Source organism: Prionailurus viverrinus, chromosome F2 (assembly GCF_022837055.1).
Source record: "Prionailurus viverrinus isolate Anna chromosome F2, UM_Priviv_1.0, whole genome shotgun sequence".
Lineage (NCBI taxonomy): Eukaryota > Metazoa > Chordata > Mammalia > Carnivora > Felidae > Prionailurus > Prionailurus viverrinus.
In genome coordinates, this window is record NC_062578.1 from 44746040 (window position 1) to 44763142 (window position 17103).

A 17103-nucleotide genomic window follows, 5' to 3' on the forward strand; every position below is an offset into this window, starting at 1 on the left:
AGGATCTGAAGCAGACTCTGCACTGACAGCAGAGAGCCCGATGTGGGGCTTGAACTCCAGAACCATGAGATAATGACCTGAGCCGAAATGAAGACTTGGACGCTTAACCAACTGAGCCACCCAGGCACCCCCCAAGCACTCTTCCCCCAGCCTCCCCTCACAGTTCACATTTTACACTACTATACTAAAACATCAAAATCAAGAAATCAGAATTGGTAAAGATCTTGTTCAGATTTTACCAGCTATATTAGCACTTGTGTGTGTGTGTGTGTGTGTGTGTGTGTGCGCACGTGTGCACGTGTGTGTGACAAGATCCTCATCTGTACCATCACCATAAGATTCCCTTGTTACCCCTTTACTGATACACCCATCTTCTTCCCCTCCCCAACCCTAACCTGTAGCAACCACTAATCTGTTCTCTATCTCTAGAATTATATTAATTCACAAATGCTACAAGGCATCAGCCTTGAGGTTCATCCAAGTTGGATCAATAATCCTTGATCCTTTTGATTTCTGAGTAGTATTCCATGGTATGGATGTACCACAACATATTTAACCACTCACCCACTGAATGACACTTGAGTTGTTTCCAGTTTTTGGATGTATGAATAAAGCTGCTATGAACACTGTATACAAATCCTGCATGAAAATAAGTTCATTTCTCTGGGATAAATGCCAAAGGTGTAATTCCTGGATTGTGCGGTAAGCCTATTTTAAGTTTTGAAAAGAACTGCCAAACTACTTTCCAGAGTGGCTGTACCATTTACACTCCCAACAGCAATATGTATGAGTCATACAGTTGCTCTAATATTAAATCTATCATGCATTCTTGACATAAATTCCACTGTTAATAAACATTCTATCCTCCTGAACATTATAAAAACTTTGTTTTAGCTACAGTCTCTTCCCTCCTATGTTCTTGGTGGTCTATTATTAGTTCCACCTTGCTTTTATGTCCCCAAACGAGTTGTCGTTATGATTCCTTCATACAATCAATACTTGCTTATTTGTTCACATTCATCTACTTCTTTGCTGATCACTGTTCTTTTAAAAAACATAGCTTTATGGAGATATAATTCACATACTATCATGTTCACCCTTTTAAAGTGTACAATTCAACACTCTTTTAGAACATTCAGAGTTCTGCAACTGCCACCACTGTCTTGATTTCAGAACATTTTCCTCACCCCCAAAACAACTTCCACACCCGTGAGCAGTCACTGCCCATTCTCTCGTCCCCTCAGTCCCTGGCAACCACCAATTTACTTTCTGTCTGTATGGATTTGCCTGCTGTGGACCTTGTATATACATGGACTCATACAATATGTGACTTCTTGTGTCTGTTTTCTTTCACTTAGCATGTTGCTTTCAAGGCTTACTATGCTGTAGCATGCATCAGCATGTATCAGGTATGTAGAATGTATCATTCCTTTGTACGGCTAGGAAATATTCCATTGTAAGAATATACCACATTTTACTTATGTATTCATCAGGTGTTGGACATTTCGGTTGTTTCTACTTTTTGGGTATCACATTCTCATATCTTAGTTTTTCTTTTGGGTTCAATGTCCTTCCTGAATAAAACTTTAGTAGCTCTTTCTTGAGAGAGAGAGAGAGAGAGAGAGAGAGAGATGGAGAGAGAGAGTGCATGCTGGAGGGCCAGAGAGAGAATCTTAAGCAGTCCCCATGCCCAGCACAGATCCCAACACGAGACTCCATCTATAACTGTGAGATAGATCATGACCTGAGTCAAAATCAAGAGTTAGACACTTAACCAACTGAGCCACCCAGGAGCCCCAATTAGCTCTTTCAGTCAAAGCTTTGAATTCCAGTTCTCTCTTATTCTGCAAAAATCTTTATGTCATCTTTCCCTTTGAGTACAGGAATACAGGCTGACAGTTACTTCATTCAGTGCTCTGGTAATATCATTCCATTGTCTCCCGGCCCTTGCTGTTGAGGAGTAGGTTGTCAACCTAATTGCCGCTCCTTTGCAGGTAGTCTGGTATTTTTCTCAGGATGCTTTTAAGATTGTCTTTGTCATTGGTTTTCAGCAGCTTCCCTACCATTTTTCAGCATGTGAATTACTTTCTGCTTAGAACTCATGCTTCCTCAATTTGAGGACTCCTGTCTTTCACCAATTGAGTTAAGTTCTTAACCCTCCTCTCTGAATGTCATCCCCCTTTTGTTCTATTCCCTCCACATGGAAACTCCTGTTACCAGCATGTGAGACTCTTAAATTCTATCCTCCTTGTTTCCTAAAATATCATGTTTTCCAACTCTTTATGTCTGTAAACTGAATTCTGGATAATTTCCTCAGATCTGACTTCTAGGTCAGTCTCCTGACTTCCCTCCTCTGATTTGAGCAGTCTTTATACACTTCTATGTCTACATATACTAGGCTGTACTGTGATGATTTTGTACAAGCTCATTTCCTCTCTAGACTCTAAGTTCCTTGAGGGCAGAGCTGTGACTTACTTATCAACTCATTTCTGTAACCCTAATGACTAGTATAGGAACTGGCACAAAGAAGTTGTTTATTAAATGCTGTTTGAACTGATTATAAACTGTCTAGAAATAGTACATTTTGGCCTTTGGTCCTAGGAAGATCTCAAAGGGAATATTTTGTAATCAACTGGAGTTTGAATACACCATGCTCTCAGTTTTTGTGAGAACACAAGCTTGCCCAGGAACTCAGATTTCAACAATTAAGAGTTTCTACCAGTGTACAATAAAAAGCTGCTTGCCGACTTTAAAAATCTAGTGAATGCATATTATGCAAAGAATAAGAAATATGTAGGTATAAAGCAGGTGTCAGAAACAGTTTCCTGATAACACTCAGTAAAACTGGCCTATCTTATTCTTCATTTTTCAGAAACTTTACCTGATTATTTAAGGTTAATTGCATACTCATTAAGTTCATTTCACACATAATTATAAATAATAGTAGTGCAGTAAATCCTCATTAATGTCCCTAATTGAAAGGAGGGAAACTTCAAATCTGCAGTGTTTTTAAAATAAGATGATTTAATTACCTTCAAGAACATACAGTAACTTGAAGTCACCAAGATTAAATGCTGTTTGCAATTAGAGGCTCTGGTAAATGTGCTTTAATGGCTATAAAATCCTCATCTTCAGGGCGCCTGGGTGGCTCAGTTGGTTAAGTGTCCGACTACAGCTCAGGTCATGATCTCATGGTTCGTGGGCTCGAGCCCCATGTCAGGCTCTGTGCTGACAGCTCAGAGCCTGGAGCCTGCTTCAGATTCTGTGTCTCCCTCTCTCTCTGCCCCTCCCCTGCTTGCTCTCTCTCAAAATGAAGAAAAAATGTTAAAAAACTAAAAAAAATCCTCATCTGCAAACAGGAGTATCATTTGCATATAGTGAGCAGGCCCTTATAAACTTGCCATTTAAATTACAGGTGTCTAGTTTACATCATTACTTTATTCAGAGTGTTATGTTTTGTAGCATTTTAGAATTACTGGAAGTTGAGATCTCCTCTCCTTCCCCGGCCCCCTTTCTCCCCTCACTGATTTGGAGACTGGTCAGGAAAGAGAACAGAGGGCCTGAGAAGGAAAGTGTCTTGTGCAAAGTCACACAGCTAGAAGCAGGCAAACTTTGGCAGCAAGGCACCCAGCTCGTGTCTGAATCACTATTTCTGACTGCAATAGGTAACCTTCTGGCTAGTCAGTGTCAATTTACTACACTTTTAAAATCAGAGTCTGCTTCTTTCTCTCAGTGCAAGTAAAATAAAGCAAAGATAATAGTCAAAGGGAGAGGTTGCTCCGCCCCTTAATAATGCACTTAGAAGCATGGGCCGGACACACAGAAACATACCCTCAATTCGTTCAGTGCTGACTCTTGTCACCACTGTAGCTTAATTCCTGACTTTTCCAGGATGTCTTGGTAAACAGATGGTGGGAGCCACAGCTAGGAATTTATCTGGAATGAGATTCAAAATACCAGCACTGAGAAGGATCAGTGATGTTTTTGTGTTCTCTGGAAGAACTATCTTCTATCCTACCTTTTGTGCCAGAAGGTTCTTCAGATATTTTGCATAAAGTTGTTGACCTCTAATCCATGGGTGGGGGTGGTTTGGCCAGATGGAGGTGGGACATAACAGGGATGTATGGACTTGGTAATAGTCTGTCTCAGTTCCGGCTTTGAACTCAAACATATTCCTGGCTTTGCCTTCAAACATAAATTTAGAATCAGAACCCAGTGGAGCTAGTGCGTGGTTCAAAAGAACCACAGTTTCAGGGCTAGTTTCGAACACTGCAATAGTCATATTCACCTTGCAGCTGGAGTAAGGCTGTCTCTCCCGTTCCAGGCAGTAAAATATGCCTGAACACGCAAATGACACATTTAGTTTCTAGTACTGGAAATGCCACAGGTTGAGTGATTTAGGTCAACTAATCCCTGTAGGAATGACCGTTAAGAGCCCAAATTGACAAAGGGATGACGCGTCTGAGAAATGGGTGTTCAGTTCACCGTGTCTCATGGGAAACTCTCAGGAATGAGCTGGGGCCGTTCTGCATTTGCACGTTGTAAACAGGTAGACAACTACCTCATCTCTAGAACAGTTAGAAAGGGACAGGAGGATGCCCACATTCTTCGTAATACTTCGTAATACTTAAGTACTAGGCATGAAGACTCATAATGTGTACAACTTACTTCCAAATGGCATATCATAACATAAAGTACAAAACATACACACAGAGAAGAAATGTTTCACAATGCTAACAACTGGTGAATCTCCAGGTGAAGGACATGTGGTGTTTATTATCCACTCTTCTTAATTTTCTAGAAGTTGGAAAATTTTCAAACTAAGAAGTTTAAAAAAATCACTGCTTTACAGACTCAATGAAATTAAAGGGAATATGGATTCATTTAAAAAGAGTTAAAAGAAGACATGTTAGCAAGAAAAGCAAGAAACACAAAGCAAGCTGGCTGAACCAAGGAAAGATATTATGGAGAAAAATAAAACCATCACTTAACTTAAAGCCACGTGTAGACACTGCCTGGGAAAAACGCACAATGTAGAGGGAAAGGACATGCCATGCAAGTGATTGGAGAGAAGCTGCTAGATATGGGAGACAGACAGCTTGAGGAAGCTCACCTGTGGTGCTATTCATTCAGTCATGCGTCTGTTTGGTATTTATTTAACAACTGCTGAACATTAGGTTCTATGTCAGGAACTGAGGATGCAAAGTACCCTCGAGGAGCTCAGAAGAAGTAGAAAGAGCACCAATTACAAACAGACTATCACCTGTGAAATCTGTACTAGAGATAGATGCTATGGAAACAGAAGGGACAGAGAGTGCACATCTGCCTAGTTTGGAGAGTATATTAGCCACAGAAGTGGCTGCTATGACAAATTACCACAAACCTGGTAGCGGCTTAAAACAAGAGAAATTCTGGGGCGCCTGGGTGGCGCAGTCGGTTAAGCGTCCGACTTCAGCCAGTCACGATCTCGCGGTCCGTGAGTTCGAGCCCCGCGTCAGGCTCTGGGCTGATGGCTCGGAGCCTGGAGCCTGTTTCCGATTCTGTGTCTCCCTCTCTCTCTGCCCCTCCCCTGTTCATGCTCTGTCTCTCTCTGTCCCAAAAATTAAAAAAAAAATAAAAATAAAAATAAAAACGTTGAAAAAAAAAAACCAAGAGAAATTCATTCTCCTACAGTTTGGGGGGCCAGAAGTCCAGAGTCTATTTCACTGGGCTGAAACCAAGATGGCAGAGCTACATTCCCTCTGAAGGCTCTAGAGGAAAATTCATATCTTGCCTTTCCCAGTTTCTGACGGCTGCTGACATATCATTGCTTTATGGTTCTATCACTCCAACCTCTGTGGCCACCTCATCTCTTTTTTTTTTGTATGAAATCTCCCTATGCCTCCCTCTTACACAAAGATAGCATTAGGGTCCATCTAGATAATCCAGGACAGCCTTCCTATCTCGAAATCTTTAACTTAATTATGTCTGCAGTAAACAGGGTGCTTGAAGGGCCCTGCAGCAGAAGATGCCAGCAGAGTTGGACGGGAGAGGCAGGCAGGAGACGCTGTGTGCCATGAATCTGTAGGTGGTGTTATGCATGGCACAAAAGACTCTAAACTAGAGGATACGTCTAGATTTTCCTTTTTTTTTTTTTAAGTTCATTTATTTTGAGAGAGAGAGAGAGCTAGAGCACAAGTGGGGGAAGGGCAGAGAGCGAGGGAGACACAGAATCCAAAGCAGGCTCCAGGCTCTGAGCTGTCAGCACAGAGCCTGACGTGGGGCTCGAACTCACACACCGTGAGATCATGACCTAGGCTGAAGTTGGACATTTAACTGACTGAGCCACCCAGGCACCCCCAGATTTTACTTTTAAGAAGACTCATCTTGGGGCACCTGGGTGGCTCAGTCGGTTAAGCGTCTGACTTCAGCTCATGTCATGATCTCACGATGCATGGGTTCGAGCCCCATGTCAGTCTCTGTGCGGACAGCTCAGAGCCTGGAGACTGCTTTGAATTCTGTGTGTGTCTCTCTCTGTCCCTCCTCCTCTCACACTCTCTGTCTCTCTCTCAGAACAAATACATAAACATTTAAAAAAAAAAAAGCAGAAGACTTATTCTGGCTGCAGTGTGGAGGATGGACTGGCACAGAGCAAGACCAGAGAACAGGAAGACCATTCAGGAGACTACTTCAGGAATTCAGAGAAGAAGCAGGGGCAATGGGGCAATGGGAGAGTTAATCACAATAGGGCCAGGGAGAAACAATCTTCATATTCATAGTGGTAAACACTGGAGACAACCTGAAATATGTAATGCTTTTTGGATTACTGAATGGGTTAGACTGTTCTTACCACTAATTTCCTTTGCCCTTGTAGATAATTGAGTTGTCTGCAATACTCCAAACTGAGTTAAAACTATAATCCCATATGTGAAAAAAAAAAGAAAGAAAGAAAATGTTCAGGCATGAACAGATTTTTAATTTGTTATCTTGGTTATTGTATGCTATAAGGTTATTACCTTTATATCCTGAAAAAGTCTCATGATATTGGATCCAAATCTGGTGATTTAAAGCCAAAAGAATAGATGTGCATTACATAACACAGTATATTGTTGCTATCCTACAAGCAGTTCCATGCCAAATTGTAATCAACCTTAAACCTAGGCAGAAAAAGCCCAACATATTGCCTTCTCATACAATTAAGAACTATTACATTTTGTCTTTTCCTTGGGAACACATTTACTTACATAACTGTACATTCATTATTTTTAAAAACCAAACTCCATTAAGGATAAGCCTTCCTAAGCTTACCAAGAAGCCATCATGTTTTTTGCCTTAGAGAAATTTAAGCTACAGTAGAAAAAATTTATGGGAAAAGTAATATATTTAATAATATGTCCTTTGGGTGCTTTTAACACTTTCTTAAAAGGAGAGCAACAATAGTCAAGAGAGGTGAGATACGAATTCAGGAAGTCTTAAACTTGGTTCCATTATAAAACAAATCAACCTCATATAAGGTTGGGAAGGGAATCTTTGAAACAAAGTCAGACATGCTGAACACAAAGAATGCTACTGTTCCCATCCAGACAGATATAAGGTCCCATAACTTTCAAATTTTGCAAGGACACATTCATAATAATAATTTTAAAACTCTGTAATCCCTTGTCTTCAAAGCAGCAAGACTGCAGTCTGCCTTTTGCGGGGCCAGCCTCGCGTGTGGAAGAGGCTTTCCACCCTAAAGCTGGGGACCTGAGAGCTCTCATAGTTATAACTCCTTCCTGCACATCTGTCTGAGTTTCTGGGGTACCTGTCCTTCTGAAGAGCAAAAGGCCTTTGGCTTGCCTCGAACTCTGTGTTTGGTCAGCTCCATCCGCCTGGAGACTGAACTCTGTCACCTAGTCAGGCATCAGCCACCAGGGGAATTTCTGCCTCAATATGAGGGAGAAATAACGACATTGCCATTCTCTGACAGACTTCTGCCAGAGACTTCTGTGGCCCTTACCACCCACCACACCAGATCTTCCTGACAGAAGCCAGGAATCAAGTTCAAATTTTCTACACCTCTTAGGCACCGTGACTTGCACATTTCATCACCTCTAAAGGGTCACTCCTCACAGCCAAGATAATTTCCCCTATCCCCAAGCTCCTCATTCCGGGCCAATGATAGTGACTATGATTTGGGTCTGCAAATGTAGTTCCAAAGATTAATAAAACATTCTACATGTAACTCACAATTCTTCTCTACTTTATGGCTGTGGCAGCTGCTTATAATATGAGGTCTGTTTGTACCTTGCTCACAAAGAACCACTCAACTTCTCCACTGCTGTGACTCAGAGAGCCATATCTAAAGGTATATGATAGTATTTCCTCTTCTGTTTGGCTCTTTTATTTACAAATACATACCTGTACTATGTTAGTCTGGAAGCTTAATGTAAACAGTCCATCAGATAGTATAAGCAAGGGGTAGCTTCACACCAGCCTTCAAATGTTATTTATCAAGTAATTATAAAACAGTCTCTCCCTCTCCCTGACCCTCTCCCTCTTTCTCTCTCATAAGCGCACACACACACACACACACACACACACACACACAACACACACACACACATATATGATACATCATATATATGTCTACATTTTGAGGACATGGTCCATGTTTTCTGATTTATTTGACATCACTGTCCAACACTGCTTTGTTAAGAAGGGCTCTCTGCATGTGATTTTTATTGAGTGGAATACTGACTGCATTTTAGGCTCTCATTTGTTGATTAGCTGATCAAGCTCAATATGGGCTGTGACAACAGGGAACACAAAGTTATGTCCCTAACAGCCCTGGAACAATCAGACATCTACAAGTCCAGAGACTGAATAAGAAATTTTAAAAACCCCAGAATTCACAGGATTAACACCAAACTCGAATGAGATATTAGAAATGCTAACCTGGTTTCTAGGATTGCACACAGTGTTGCATTCATATACCATACATTTTTTCACCTAAATCCACCAAACTTTTAGGAGTTTCCAACTTACTGAAGAGGTGATTGCTGATGGTAAAGAAATTTCTAAGCAGGTAGAGTCAAGATAGAGACTAAGCAAGGTATACTACCTTTGCCAAATGATTCCCTTTGACTTTTCCATCAATAGGAAAGAGAGGGGGCCTTTGTAGATTTTTTTTTGAAGGTGTGTGAGGGGTGAAGTAAGCCACCACTTAGACCTTGTGCTAATAAAAATATTTTAGAAATTGATCTTATAATCTAAGATTCTAAGGAGATTATACTAGTCAGGTCTCACCCACAAAGACAAGCAGGCTAAATAGGAGGCAACTTTTTGGGGGCTGCTCATGTGAGACAGGATACAGAAAAGGAAGGTCCTAGATGAGTTGCAAAGGGTGTTAGCTTGAGAGTTGCCCAAGAAGACCATAATCCGCAGGAGGACACTGTTGTTAGGGCCATATAGTAACTCCTTTTCTTGGTTATAGGACCCCTCTTGCAGCCAGCCCTTCCCACATTCTTCGGGGACACCAAGCCCCGTAACTCTAGCTTTGGTGACTGGCATGGGAAAGGCCATGGACCTAACCTCATCCAGTCAGACTAAAGCCCATTTATTTTCATCGGTTGAGAAAGTCAAGCTTCCCCTCCTGGAAGTGGAAGGGAGAATGTGGGCTAGTGGGGCAAATCTTCTAAAAGTGGAACCAACAAACTCTAGGAACAAAAGTTGAACGAAAGGAACAAAGGAACAAAAGTTGAAGAGTACAGTGAGATACTGAGCCTTCACCATGTTTTTAGAGCCTCTGGGTCAAGGCTTAGGTGGACCCAGAGTTCTTCTGGACTTTCATGTTAAGCTGATCAATTTTCCTTTACTTAAGCAGTTAATGTCAGGTTTTCTGTGACTTGCAAACTAAGGTCTCTTAATTACAAAACATTCTTGGTAGGGAAGCTAAGCTAAGCTAGAAGACAGAACTAAAGGCCAGTGGTCCAAGTTACTCCAAGAAGAAACCAGTTGGAGGGGTACACAGAAGGAGAGGTGGGTGATTTAGGAAACCAGTGTGAGACTGCAGGCAAGCACCAGGACTCTCATTGTAGGAACGACCTGTCAAGGCCAGGGTCTCTGAAGGGGTCAGGCCAGGACAAACACAATCCTTGGTGAGGTGCAGCGCTCAGGATGAAGCATATGTTAGCTTGTATTTATATAAGGGAATAGTCTGTACCTCCTGACATGTGCCAAAGATGACAGGAGGCCATGCCAAGAATGACCAAGGGCCAGGCAAGTGACAAGAGAAGGTACAGGCAGGGAACTATGTGAGGGGACGTGGACTATTCCTTCCAGCTTCCAGGCAGTCAGGACATTCTGTGAAGCAGGAAAGACTGGGCAATGAGCTTTACTTCATGGAAAAGGTAGGTTTATCTGGAACACAGCAGGAGATGAATTATCAAGAGGTACAAACGGAATAGAGTAATGTTGGGTCTTTGGGAGAAAACAAATAAACAAGCACACCCAAGCTAAAATAAATGGCACAGAAGTCTCAACATTAACAGTCCCTCCCAGGTTGGGAGTGCTGGTCCTTCTGCTTAAACTACGATCAGTGTCTGGTATTGTGACCACATTGCTGCTACCAAACACGTCTGTCACTGTTCCCAGTGCTACACAGCCATCTCCCTGGCCCAGGAGTCTGGAAAGTGGCCGAAGCCATAGGAAGAATCCTTGCCTTAGTGCTTCAAGATACCAAGCGTTCCAGTTAGGAAATTACTGCAATTAGGAAGTGTTCTGGAATGTGAATACGTTTGGAGAGTGAAGGGGCAGCAAACACCAGAGGGAATGAGGAAGGCACTGGATAGAGAAGTCAGTGGTTTTAGATTAAAGAAAGAAAAGTTACCTCAAACACCTAGTATGATTTCTCTTATTTCTTTCCATTTACAAGGAACTAAGTCCAACAATTACTAATTATTAGAAATATATATTTCATGGCATTTCCTATAATATAGGTTGACTGCAATACGACTAGTAATAATAGCCAGTATTTGAGTACTTTCTCTGTGCCTGGCACTTTGCTAACTTCTGGACATTCACTAGCTTTTCTTTTTAAAAAAAATTTTTTTTTAGTGTTTATTTTTGAGACAGAGAGAGACAGAGCATGAGCAGGGGAGGGGCAGAGAGCGAAGGAGACACAGAATCCGAAGCAGGCTGCAGGCTCTGAGCTGTCAGCACAGAGCCTGACATGGGGCTCGAACTCACGAACCGTGAGATCATGACCTGAACCAAAGTCAGGTGCTTAACTGACTGACCCACTCAGGCTCCCCCATACATTATCTTTTCTTATTCCTCTGTCAACCATAGAAAGTATGTGGCATACTGTTATTACCATTCCAACAGAGAAAGCCAAGATTTGGAGAAATTAGGAAACTTGCCAACACCTCTGGTAAAAAGACTGAGCTTTTAAAACTGCACTATACAAAACCAAAAAGGATAGTTTAGGGGAATATCATCCCTTCCATGGTAAGCTCTCAAATGCCAACGTGAACAATCATCAACATCTTAAAAAGAAACTGCCTAAATAATTCTCAGTTGTTTGTTTAAGCAAAGTGACAATGGCATACCACTTCCCACCGGGTGTATATGGTATACCATTGTCTACCTGGGTAAAAAGCATGTAAGTTGAACAGCTGTAGCAATGCTAATATTATTTTTTAAACTTAAAAAAATTGTAGGATACAGACAACCGCAGAGAGAATGACAGAGATGAATAAATTACTTAAATGAATTATTATAAGGTAAACACTCTTATAACACCATCCAGATCAAAACACAGAAATTGGGCACACACCCAGAGCCCTCCCTTTGCCTCACCCCATCGCAACCCTTTCCCTTCCCACAAGGAACCACTGGCCTGACTTGACTGCAATCATTTTCTTGCCTTCCCTTTAGTTTTATCACCCAAGTGTGCATCCTTTTTCAGATACGGTTTTTAGGCCTATTTAATTTAATTTAATTTTTATTTTTTATTTTTTTAGGTCTATTCTAATCTACAGCTCCTCTATTCATTCTCTCCCTTTTTTTGTTGTAAAAATGATTTTTGAAGAAATGGAACCATTTAAACCTATAAAATGACAAAGTTTCCCATAGCCTGAATTTTGTTGATTGCATCAATACAAATATTATAACTAGTTAGTATAAATCAAGCCATAAGGAGGATATCAGGTAGATTGAAATGCAAACATCTTGTCTGCCAAATTCACGGAGGCATTAAGACTCTTCCTCTAACAAAACCATGGGATGATGATGATGATGATGATGATGATGATTTATTTTTTTTTTTACGAAAGCTTTGATATAGTTGCTTTGAGGTAATCTGTTTCTTCCTTCCTCTTGCTGCCTCATAATACAGGCATCTCACAGAAAACCTGGTAATGGGACAATGCCACGTTGGATATATAAGGAAGGCAAAAAAACAAAAAACAAAAAACAAACCCCAATAAACATAAACAAAACAAAAAAGGGATTTTTCTTGGGAAGGAAATGGAAAGGACCAGCAACCTCTACCCAGTCCTTTGGTTATTTATAAGTTTGGGTTCTTTCTTTAAGAGATAGCCAGGTGAGCTACCAGCAGAAAAGAAATAGATGGTAGCAAAGCAAAATTAATAAAAGGGCAACATAAAACTCAATGTGATTCTTCTTTGGTGCAATGAAACAAGCCCTATTCATTCCCCCCTCATTTTTCCTCTTACCGCCACATTCTTTTCAAGCCTTAGTTTCTAAGCAATGGCCTTCAGGCAAGGAATAAGAATAGCTTGTAGTTAGACCTACTTGTTATAAGATCTAGAGGCAAATTATTTAACACAAGTTTCCTTACATGAACAGAGAAGATAATCTGTACCTTACGAGGTTGTTGGGGGGGCTCCGCTGAGATAACAGCTATAAAGTGTCACATAGTAAATGCATAACAAATGTCAGTCTCTTGGTTTTGCCTCTTCTCTGCCAAGTCATATCAATTTTCCTTTAAATATGTTGACTTTAAAAATTCAAGCCATTGGAAATTAAAAGTGCAAATAAAGGACATAAAAAATTCTGAATTTTCATTTCACCCTATGCAGAATAAACCTTTTTGACAATGTCCTTGTGAATTTAGATACTTAGCAACATGCTTAAACTTGAAGAACCAGGGTCAAAACCCCTCCTTCACAATATTTCCTACATTCATCCTTTCTGTCCATTCCTTCCACAACCTTGCTGGTTTGGCACTACTTAATCAATCAGATAGCAAAAGGGAGACTGGAGATCTTTTATTCCAACCCTAGTTTTACTGGAAAGGAAACTGAAGCCCAGAGTTACTTGCCTAACCACACTCTCCAGTTCACAGCAGAGACTAGACTACAGCCTCTAACACTGGTTGCAAAATAAATGCCTACAGGGGCCAGTAGGTAAAAGAGATGAGAGCAAAGGGAGGGTCTTAGGTGGGGAGCACAGCTGCTCTAAACTGTGAACTTCAACGCGCAGTTAGCTTGTGGGACAGGTGGGGAAGAGGGCCAAGTGCTGCTAGAACTTCTAACATTTAAAGATATCATTGAAACTTGAAACTTCATATACAATCGACTTGCTTTTAAGGCTGGCAATGTATTAAACATTTTTTAAAGCCTCTCTGCCGGTCAAACAAGACACATCTGTGGGCTGGATTTAGCCAATTTGAGGCCTCTGCATCCTGCTAACCTTAAGTTCCTTTTATTTAATTTGCTTTGATTCTCACACTCCTTGCTCAAAAAGCCTTCAATGGCTCCCCATTGTCTACAAAGTCCAGATTTCTTAACCAGTCCTTCAAGGCAATCCATGGCCATATTTAAGACCCCCAATTGTATTTCCACCTTACAGTCTCCATGCTCCACTGCAACCAGAATGGCTAGTGACCTGTACACCAGGTACAAAAATATTCAAAAAGACACCTGACCCGGCCTCACGGTCTGTCCTTGGTCCCCAGACTTTCCCTCTCTTGGAATGACTTCCACCTGTGCACTCCCATCAGCGAAACTCTGTCCACCCTTAAGTGCCCAGCTTAAATACCACCCTTCCACAAAATACCCCTGATGGCCCCTATGAAAAGCCACCTTGCTCCGAATTTCTTTAGGACTTTATACCACTCACGTGACACTTAAAGCATGCTGCCTGCTTTTGGAGTTACCTGCATAGTTCATTTCTCCAAGCACCTAGCAACACTCCTAGAAGGAAGGGTCTGGATCTGAAGACTACAGTGTTTTGTACAAAGCAGAGGGCTCAATAACCATCCTAGAAATATTACCTTTTATACTGAAAACCTGTGGGTCGAACAGGAAGAAAATACCTTTACAGAATTCTATTGCGTCTGTACTTTCATAGGTAGATCCTGAGTGACCAAAAAAGGGGCAAAGACCTCACTTCTCTGGTTCCCCAAAACATTTTCCCCACTGAACTACTACTTTCTACCTGCTTTGAGATTTCCTCCTCTAGAAGCACTCACGTTTTTGCCTTGGACAACACTGATGCTAAGAGACCACTGTTAAATATTCATCTGTTATGTGAAAGTGTTGGTCTTTTTCTATGAGGAAGGTTAATTTATCAGTCTGATGGTTATCACTTGGAAAGACAGAGAGAGACTGAGCTGTTGGCGAACAGACACTGTCATCAAATAGTTTAGTTGTGGTAAAATTGATTAAACCCTGACTATCCAGCAACCAAAGCTAATTCTGAGCGGGAGCATCTTAAACTTGTATCTCACACTTTGTTTTTCTGGAACCACCCCCATTTCCAGTCATCTACATTCAACTATGTCAAGAAAGAAAAGAAAAAAAAAAAAAAAAGACTCCATTTTATCTTTACTTGACCTGGCCAGCACTGGAGGCACTCAATAATATGTTTGCTGAATGGATTTTAAAAAATCAATTTTCACAGTCCTGTAAGTCTTAAAAGATGGCCTAAATTTCTACAATAATGGGAAAAGTTGATACAATCTTACCTCAAACGAGCTATAGTTTAGATGTCAGCTGAGTAATTTCAACGAACATATCCTAGATACATCCTTTTAAACCTGTACAAATATATACTGTCAATGGCAAGTTAGACCTTGCAAACATAAAGTTAAGGCCTCACATTTATGTCATGTGGTAACGTGGTTTGATGTTAGAGAGCCAAGACAATATTGAATTCCAGGAAACATCAAAGAAAACTGATTACAGGGGTTTCCACTGTGAAAACAATGTTTTTTTCCTGTTCTGGATGATGCCACTGTAGGTCACAACTACTGACCCTCTAATTTCTTTACCAAAAGAAAAACAGTCCATTCTTAAACCTTTACTGGGAGTACTTCTAGCATAAGCACATTGTAACATGCTTATAATCTATAGGAGCATAAGCATCGTTTAACAGACTCAAAGAGCTTCCCATAAAAAGCAATTCTTTTCTTTGTAACTCATGCGAAGGAAGAGGTCCAATAGGTTACATACAAAGAGGCTCAAAGTTCCCTCATTTTTCCTACTTTAGGATGTTTTGTGGTAAAACAGATTTAAAGCAAATAACTCTCCTCTTTGTTGAAAACTAGTAGGGTGAACATGCTTATTTTGTCTTTATATAAGTAATCGTCTGTGTTAAATCTCTGAAAACAAAATTTTAACATTTTAGAAATGTATATTCAGAACGCTTTTCGAGCATAAAAGGAATGCTAGGCCTGTTATTATTGATGAAACCATGATTTAGACCAAGAGTAACAACCAGTTTGATTACATTGTTGTAAAATAAGGCGGCCCACGGATTTGTTAAAGAACAAGACAAAACACCCTTATGATCACAGGTGGAAGCCTGGGATCCACTACATCAAGATCACTGGCCCCCACTTGAAAGAATATGAACACGGCTAGAGGATGGGCTCGCCAGAACTGTGTTTCTGATCTTAAACCAAGCCAGAAAGAAAGGGAAAGCTCCAATCCCTTTTGATCTCGTTCAATGTATGTTTCCAGCATAAACTGGCCTTGTTTAGGCCGACCATGTTTTCCCAATAATACTCCGGTGAGACAGGAGGGAGTCTTGCAGCTGCAACCCGAGAATACCGGTGTTCTTCGCACGGAAATGGAAAAGCTGTGTGCTGACACTGTGGGGACACACACGCACGCAGAACATCTGCACGGAGGTGACATTTGGTTGCCCTTCATGAGCTCCCTGCTTCTGAGAATGGAGTGTCACTTATTATTATTTTTTTAACTGTAAAACGATCCTGGGAGGGGGGTGGATTATGGGTGGAACGAGATTCACCCCACACTCCTAGAATCCTTCCGGGAGAAGGCGGATTCAGGCTGGAGGGGCGGGAGTGTTCGGGACCGAGAGGCTCAGGAGTGACCCCGCGGAGGTCACAGCCGCGGACCTTTGCGCCCCCGTCCCAGGGACCGACGCCCGGGGGACGAAGGCGGGGGCGCCCGCGCTCTCCCCAATCAGGGGCAGTTAAGTGAACGGCTGGCAACATCACAGCCCGGTGTCCTTTGAGAGCCGGCAGGCGGGCGGCCCCGCCCGTGTCCCCACCGGGCGACGGGCCCGGCCGGCCCTTACCTGGTTCCTGCGGTACCACGCACCCGACAGGGAGCCGTTGCCGGCGCCCAGCGCCCCGTACGTGAAGTTCCGGGACAGCTCGTCCACGGCAGCCGAGGCGGCGGCCATTGGGGCTCGCTCCCGGCGCTCGGGCTCGGGCTCGGGCTCCGGCCGCTCCCGGCCCCGCCGCTCCGCCAGGCGCCGCAGAGAGGGCGCGCCCTGCCGAGGCCGCGCCCCGGCCGCGCCGGAGCCACTTCCTGCTCGGCGCCGGGGACGGCGGGCGCGCCGGGGCCACCTGGCTCCCGCCCCCCCCGCGCGGCGGCAGGTGCGGCTCCCGCCCCGCGCGGCCTCAGTCTTCCCGCGCCAGGTGCCCGCGGGGAGCCCGGCCGGCCGCGGCCTCCCGGGACGGCTCGCGGCGCACTAGACCGCGCAGGGCGGATCCCCCGAGCGCGCCGGGGGGACCGCACCTGCAGGGCCGGGAGGGAGGTGTCTCGCTGCCAACCCCGGCCAGCGCTCGGGCAGCAACGCACGGAAGTGGATGGGAGACAAACGCGCCCAACCCAGCGCGGCCATCCACCTTCCTCCCTTCGC

The 17103-nt window shown here is 42.8% G+C and overlaps 1 protein-coding gene across 1 annotated transcript in view; it reads right to left on the reverse strand.

The window, feature by feature from the left end:
* Nucleotides 1-16838, reverse strand: part of NIPAL2 (NIPA like domain containing 2) — an 84754-nt gene extending 67916 nt beyond the window's left edge. The window contains exon 1 of the mRNA XM_047842476.1: nt 16534-16838. Within this exon, the coding sequence (XP_047698432.1) occupies nt 16534-16641 (108 nt within the window). The 5' untranslated portion in view covers nt 16642-16838. The remainder of the gene's footprint in view (nt 1-16533) is intronic.
* Nucleotides 16839-17103: the final 265 nt, after the last annotated feature.